The sequence below is a fragment of the Amaranthus tricolor genome, chromosome 17 (assembly GCF_026212465.1).
Source record: "Amaranthus tricolor cultivar Red isolate AtriRed21 chromosome 17, ASM2621246v1, whole genome shotgun sequence".
In the NCBI taxonomy this organism is placed as follows: Eukaryota; Viridiplantae; Streptophyta; class Magnoliopsida; order Caryophyllales; family Amaranthaceae; genus Amaranthus; species Amaranthus tricolor.
Window position 1 is genome coordinate 4,606,072 of NC_080063.1, and position 8,089 is coordinate 4,614,160.

General features: G+C 31.9%; 1 protein-coding gene across 1 annotated transcript; it reads left to right on the forward strand.

The window, feature by feature from the left end:
- The first annotated feature begins 3,908 nt into the window (after window positions 1–3,908).
- On the forward strand, window positions 3,909–7,407 carry LOC130803495 (uncharacterized). The gene is made up of 4 exons (XM_057667610.1): window positions 3,909–4,130; window positions 5,701–5,750; window positions 6,045–6,815; window positions 6,888–7,407. The coding sequence occupies exon 3, from the start codon at window positions 6,073–6,075 to the stop codon at window positions 6,760–6,762; it is 690 nt and encodes a 229-aa protein (XP_057523593.1). The 5' UTR covers window positions 3,909–4,130; window positions 5,701–5,750; window positions 6,045–6,072; the 3' UTR covers window positions 6,763–6,815; window positions 6,888–7,407.
- Window positions 7,408–8,089: the final 682 nt, after the last annotated feature.

Here is an 8,089-nt window from a genome sequence, read left to right on the forward strand (position 1 = left end):
GCGGTAATCCTGTTTTGCTATATGGGAGCGAATGTTGGCCCGTAAAGAAGATTTTTGAACATAAGATGGAAGTTACAAAAATGCGTATGCTGAGGTGGATGTGTGGGCACACATTGATGGATCGAATTAGAAACCAAGAGTTTAGGGACAAACTAGGAGTAGTCCCTATTTTTGAAAAAATGCGCGAAAATAAATTGAGGTGGTTTGGACATGTGCAAAAAAGACTTTCACCACCCCTGTGTGGAGGGTAGAAAGCATTATAGTAGAGGGTAAGAGGAGTCGAGAAAGACCCAAGAGAACTTGGAATGAGCAAATAAAAGTTGACTTATATGAGTTAAACCTCTCTAAGGGCCTGACTAGGGATAGAGGTAGTTGGAGGAGCCATATTCATGTTTTAGGCTACTGATATCCTCTTAATTTACCTTTTGGTGTTCTTGCTTCTCCCGTTTTTTATTATTAGTTTTTTGTTTTCTTTTTTTTTTTGTAGTTGGTTCTACCTATTTATTTTATTTATATGCATTTAATTTATCTTTTCCCTGTAGCTATGTCTCCTTATCTTTCTCGAACCGAAGGACTCCTTTGGCCATGCTCTCCTTTATGGGTATGAGTTGCCGCCATCCTTCTCTTCTCAGACCCTGTTCATAGTTTTTCTATGAACGGGATATACTTGGTAGGATGATGATGATGGTACTATAAGGAGTAAGTGGGGCTTGTGCCAAGTGTCCTAGACCCCTCAAATCTTGCGACCAATCCTATGTAAATAGTTGGATCTCGTATAAACAATTAAAAAAATTTATTAAATAAACAAGAAGATTTGTGCATATATCAAAGGAATAAAATGTTATTAGAAAAAGAGGAAGTATGTTTTGAAATTAGAATTTCAAACATAGACTATTCATTTTTCTACTTTGTCCACTAGTACTTGGAAATTGGATTGACATTTGATTTTCTATTGCAATTATTCTGTTTTACTTTTTGGATCAAGTTGTTTCTTTTATTTTTAAATAGTTACTCGTACAGTACTTCAATTAAAAAAAGATATTTAATACTACTAGTAAAATTTATTTATATTAATTTAACATTTTTATGATTTTCTTATAACAATTGATTAATCATGAATAATCCTACTTTAGAGGGTATTTACCTAGAGTAAACTTGAGTAACCCAATGATATAGTAAATCATCCATTTACCGGATTTATTCCTAGAAAATACCCCTTAAAGTTGAGATTATTCATAATTAATCAATAGATATAATTATTGTAGAAAAATCATAAAAATTTTAGATTATTTTAGGTAATCTTTCCTACTTAATACTCATCTTTTATTGTGTAAGTAAGTTTACTCGTCTACAATAAAAAATTACATCTCGCATATCTTTATGAGGCGCCATTTGAAATTCTTTAATGTAGTGTTTGAGAATAAGTATTTCATTTTAAATTATGAATTTCAATTATGAAATCATAGATGAAGCATTTGAAAATGACAAGATTTAGGTAATCATTTTCAAATTCTCAACTTTAACTACTTTAAATACAATGGTGAAATTTAATTCAAATCCAAATTTGATAAATTTTGAGTTGTCAAACAATAAATTTTGGCCAATTTTAAATATCTAAATGAAATCATGATTCCCAAACATAGCAAAAAAAATTTACTCAATTGTATTATTTCTCATGCATATCGGTTAACATGGTTCATTTAATGTTATATATTTTAAAATTTATATTGGATTGGGGTTATGATAGTCATCTCTAAGAGAAACAAGCTCTCGTAAGATTCATTGCAATCTTAAAAATATTTCAAAATAATTAAATAGGATAGATATAAGAAAAATTATTTTAAATACTATTTTATTTTGAAAAATTAAGACGTTACAATTAATATCTTTTTTTTAAGTTCTTAAACTTATTAGATTATGGATATATTTTTGACAAACTCTCGGCGCGTTTGTTAATTAGGATATAATTAATTATTAAATAGGAGTAATAAAATAGAATATATTTTATTATTGGATTATACAAGCATTAAAAATATTACCTTGTTATCATAAGTATTATTATTCCCAGTGTATCCCACGCATAGAAAGTTATGAATAAGGTTTGAGAAAGAAAGCAAGGCAGCAACTTATATCCATAAAGGAGAGCGCTGCCATAAAGTCCCTCAATTTGATAAAGATCAAAAGAAGTTTTTGCAACTAATAAGACTGAATAAAGCTGAAGCTAATTCCGCAAACCTGAATATTTATTACCAAAAAATAAAATACAAATTACGCGTAATCAAAAATACAATTTAAACATAGAAATTAAAACCTTGTAAAGCATAAAAATTGAAATTTGGATAAGTTTATAATGTAAACATTCAATTGTAATTTTCGACTGGGATAGAAATTTAAATTTAATTTATGAAGTATATATTCAAGACAGAATATATTTATTTGAAATCTTATTAGATTCGTCTTGATGTAAAGAATTTTAATATGTAATTTTTATAATTTTTATTTTATATACTATAAGATATAAAGACTCAAAATTAAGTTTAAAATACGTAAAAAATAAATTGAAAAAAAAAAGTAGCGGAGGAAGTAGTTGAAATATGGTGGTAATTTTCGATTAAAAAAAAGGTTGATCTTGTATTGGTCGCATTCTGTGACCATCCAAATTAATCGCATAATCTATCCTGAAATTGATTTCAACATTGCAATCTTTTTTTTTAAAAAAATCTCGACCACTCTAATTATTTAAAAATTTGGCCGACCCCATTAACCCATTTTAAAAATAATAATTTTAAATTAATAAGTGTAAATCACTAAAAACAAGAATAATATACTTATGGACTAATGTCTTATACTTTATTAATGCTATTTTGTAGTATTATTTTTTATTTTTGTAGTATTATTTTTTATTTATTTATTTTATTTTTTATTTATTATTTAGTATTTTATTACTTACTGTCTCGCTTAATTTGTATCATTTCTATTTTTGGATAATGACCGATCACTTTCTTTTAATTTTATCCATACATTTTAATTTGATTCTCTTTTAATTTGGTCAACACAATTCATTTTCTTTTTTCATTTATTACCACTTTCTTAATAAAATACTTTCTTTCTATTTGATATAAATCTAATGGGACAGATGGGTAGCATTTATCATTTATTTTTGGTTGATTTGTACTTTATTAGTCGTATTAGTTTGTTTGTCTTATTAATAAATAATATAGTATCAATTGTATTCTTATATAATTAGTCTTATTATTAGTATATTATTAGTATAATATTAGTAGCATTAGTATTTTATTAGTAGAATGTTGTTATATTAATTGTATTATATAGTATTAATCGTATTAGTTAATTCTAAATATAAAATTTTTTTTGCCAACCATATATTGGTTGGTTGCATATGGATCAGTGTGTTAAAAATTAAATTTTCTTTTTTAAAATTAATTCAAAAAACTCATATTTGGACATAAGCTGGTCGTAGATTGCTCGCAATCTTCGACTAGTTGGAGGCTAGTTGCAAGATCGTATTCGCAAATCGTGACTTTCAACATTTAGCTGTGTGTTTGATTGTAGTTTAACAATCAAATAAGGTGTAAGAGATTCTAATCAGTGTTCGAATATATCTTTATAACGGTGAATAATTAGAAAATCAAACGATCATAACTTAAAACGCGGATACATATAAATTCACAAAAATCAAATATAAGACGATGAATTTGGAAATATGAGATAAGAAAAAGATATAGTTTCCATTTGAACAATATTTGATAGATGTAGAATTGTAGGTACATCGTATTTGATTTACATTCATAGAATGAAGCCAATTCATTAGCTACTATATCCCTATGGCCTATATATACATAGGGAGGAGATTTATGAATACATCATTCAAACAAAAGCATTAGAAATTCTGAGTTATTTCATCTAAAAAGTCTTGTCTTAGTCGGAGAATGAGTACTCCACTTTTCAGAAAATGTCTTTAAGCTCAAAAACGTTACATAAAATATAGGAGATTGGGCGGTGGTTCACCAAACAACATGAGTTTCTAGACTAAACATAAATTGTCTTGTGAATCACCGCCTAAATTGGTGCAAATCCTTGGCACAAAAGATCAAGTTATGCAATCAATGGTATGTAAGTATTTATAATATCATCCCTCTATGCTCAAATGAATATTTCAAAAACAATTTTTTTAAATGCCACAACATTTTTAAATTTTAATTTTTGTTTCTTGTTCCTTTTTTCCCTTACAAAAAATTGGGGGATTGAATATTATTAATAAGATAATGTAAGACCTAATTAATAAAAAATAACCAAAATAATTAAACACTAATAAATAAAAGAAAATTAATGCAAAAATCAAAATATTTATTTTTTAAAAAGATTTTTCAATTAATATCCTTGTTTGTAAGATGTTGAAAATGATAAATAACTGGTATCATTTTGCAATATACATAAAGATCAATCCAATAGCAATTTACTAAATAATTCTCCATATTTTTTATGAATAAACAAAAACATAAGTTCAAAGTGCATTAAGTTCATAATGTAAAAGGCCAATCTTTGTGAGTGGTGAGTGAATAATTAGGAAATCAAATGGTTTTAATTCAAAATGTGAAAGCATAATTATGCACAAAAAATAAATAAATGTCTCTTGTTTAGTCTTGTCATGTCACGTGTCATAGCTTATGTAGGGTGCACATGGTCCAATCTGGTTTGATTTGACAGAAAAATCATACCTAATTAGAAATTTCAGTTTGAAAAAGTTTCAGACCAATCAAGACAGCAGATCGAATTGGACCAGACCATTCTACAACGGTCAGATCTACAAATTTTTCCTTATTAATGCATTTTTTTAGTTAAGAATCGTAAATAATGTATTCATCTATATATACATAAATATTAATATAAATTCCAAGTCTTTAATTGAGTCTACAAGAGCCTTTAATTCAAATACCATAAAATGAAAAGATTTGAAACTACGTGGATGAATGAAAAAACTATAAATTAGAAAGATAAGAAAGAAGCAAAGATAAGTAGAAACAAAAACAATGGCGACTCACAGTTGATAGTGTTGAATCTGGTTTTTCAAAGAAAGACCTCAATGAAGCATCCAGATTCTACTTACTAACCTTAATTTAGAGTTGGACTTGGAAGTGGGGAGTTGGGAGTTGGGCCGGCATAATTCATAATGAGAACAGAATAAATTGGAAAATTTGAAAAAACTAAGACAATTAGACAACTTATTTTCCAAAATAAGCTCCGTGGAAACTTATTTTCCAAAATAAGCTTTCGTACATCCAGACCAGTGCTTTCGATAAGTCACTGTTAGTAACAGCGAGAGAAGGGAAAAAAAAAATTAAAAGGCCTAAGTCGCTGTTAATAACAGCGACTTAAGGAGTTGACCAGTCAACTCCTTAAGTCGCTGTTACTAACAGCGACTTAGGTCGTTTTATTTTTCCAGTTTCTTCTTCTTCCTCATTTCAGTTCGCGTTTTTTTCTTCATTCGACATCTCCCTCGTTTATCCTCCATTAAAATCACATTCGATCTTTCAACTAAATTCATCAAATTTGAAGTTGGTACCACTAATTTGTTGTATAATCTTCCTACATCGAATTAAGGTATTTTTTTTCTGAATTTTTTCAATTTTCGGAAAATTAGGGTTTAGTGAATTTTAATGAACTTTCCCATTAATGTAGGTTCATATACTTGCAATTTACTAATTGTTGTTGATCTACAGCTTATTGAGGTACGTTTTTATCTGGTGTTGTTGTTCAAGTTGTTGTTGAATTGTTGCAATTTACGAATTTACTAATTGTTGTTCAATTTTAAATTTTTCTATTTGGTGTTGATTTTAAAATGTATGTCATGTATAGTGGTCATTTAGACTTAAGCTCTACGAATATGTCGAATGTAGTTATTATTTGCCTTGATCTTCATAATTAATAGTTTGTTCTAGAATTTGTTGTTGAATTTAAAATGTGTAGTGGTAATATATTTATGAACATGATGGTGATGTTAATGTTGTATTGTGTTGTTGTAGAAATGAATTCATTTCGTGTGACTGTTGTATGCTTTTGGAATGGTTCAATTATTGCAAACCCGTTATTGCCATTGACGGAACACATTTGTATGGTAAGTATCACCATACGTCGTTGACTGCGATTGCCCAAGATGGGAACAAGGGAATCTTCCCGCTTGCCTTTGCTTTGATCGAAAAAGAATGCATAGTCGCTTGGTCTTGGTTTATGGCGTGTGTTCGTAAGCATGTGATGCATAGTCCATGGTTATGCGTTATTTCCGATAGGCATGCGGGCATTCTAGCAACCATGGAGGAGCCAGAATGGCAACCTCCAAACGCCCATCATAGGTTTTGCTTGCGGCATTTGTTAAGCAACTTCAATCGTCAAATGGGTAATGTGAAGTTGCAGAAAATGTATGGTAGGACTGCAGAGCAAAGACAACCAAATAAGATCGTCGAGGGATTGAAGGCCATTGGTGTTGCTAACCGAGAGACTCTTTTTTGGATTGATCAAGTTGGTGATATGTGCAAATGGTCAATATGTCATGATGAAGGATATAGATACGGTGTTACTAATACCAACTTAGCGGAAGTGTTCAACAACGTGATGAAGGGTGTACGTTTCTTGCCCATAACTACTCTTATGGAGTTCACCTTCTATCATGTTAATGATTACTTTGTTAAGAGACGGGAGAACGCAAATGCATGGCTAATTGGGGGAAGTATTTCTTTTACCTGATTGGTGCTGTCTTGTTCTACCGCGATCAACTCGATAAACTACGTGCTGACCAGGTAACAACTTCACCACAACTTGTTTTATAAGTATCACATTGAGTAATTTATTAATCGAATTTTCACGTTTAGTTTCTATGGGACCCTTACCCCCCTGAGGCATACGCTGCATTGCCTCAGCACTCGGGCATATTGTCAGGGGCATAGAGAGCATCTGTACCTCTGATCTGCTTCGAAATAGTCGAAGTGCATCTCCTGAGCGCGTACTGCGCCAATTTGGGATGGTACAGGGCATCCCACCTCCATGTGACACAGAAGCGGAGCTCCACCACTCTCGCAAGGGTCGGGAACCCAAGAACTGGCTAGAGGTCAACTGGCGCCATGTCGCTCGTTGGGAGCACAGGCTAGAGCTGCTGGCCCAAGGTGCGCCGATCGACGCTGCAGGCGCACATACTACGGCGGATTACATGCTGTGGTTCCTCTCCATTACTCGTCGATGGATGACACCACGAAGTATCATGGCGGCATCTCAGTACACTCCCGCAGCACCGATGATGACACACTTTGTAAGCATTCTTCAACATTGATTATTATCCATACAACTTACACTTTAAACATTTCATTAGTACTTAAGTCTTACTGCAGGCACAGGGCATTGCATAAGTCATCAGCTCCTCCCAAGAGGAGCCCGTACGGGAGATTGCCCAAGGCATACTCCGAGGGACGCAGTTTCAACAATTCATTCCGGAATTGACTGCGCCCGACACCACTATGTACGAGTGCGGTTCATCTCCTCATCATGGCGACGTTCATCTTGAGGAGGTTGACTTAACGTGCCCGGACTACGGTGCCGGGTCCTCACAAGGTGCCACATCATCACACTATCAATACCCTCCCCTACCCGAGCCTCATGCGACTGCATCTTACTATCGTAGGAGGCGTCATAAACCGTCACAATTAGACAGGGTACAGGAGGAGGATTAGCATTACAAAAGTGTTTGTATATTTTGAAGATTAGTGACATTTTGTACATATTCAACACTTGTACATATTCAGAATTTGTAACATATTGACTTTTGTGTATAATTTGTAATATATGTGTACATGTATATATTTTAATCGTATTATCAATGAAATGATGTTAAGTACTCAGACTTTCGGCGATGAATCATTCCGCCAAGAATGTAGTATGAATTTAATCAAAAACAAACAACCAATCATATTAAAATAGGGATGTTGCTATCGGACATTCAACACAATTGCAATCATGTTCAACTAATTCATATCAAATTACATACTTCATTCGTTAAGTTAAACTACCGTCGCTAACTAAG

Coding starts and splice junctions, on each gene's coding strand:
- LOC130803495 (XM_057667610.1), top strand. CDS start 6,073: ATGCTTTTGGAATGGTTCAATTATTGCAAACCCGTTATTGCCATTGAC.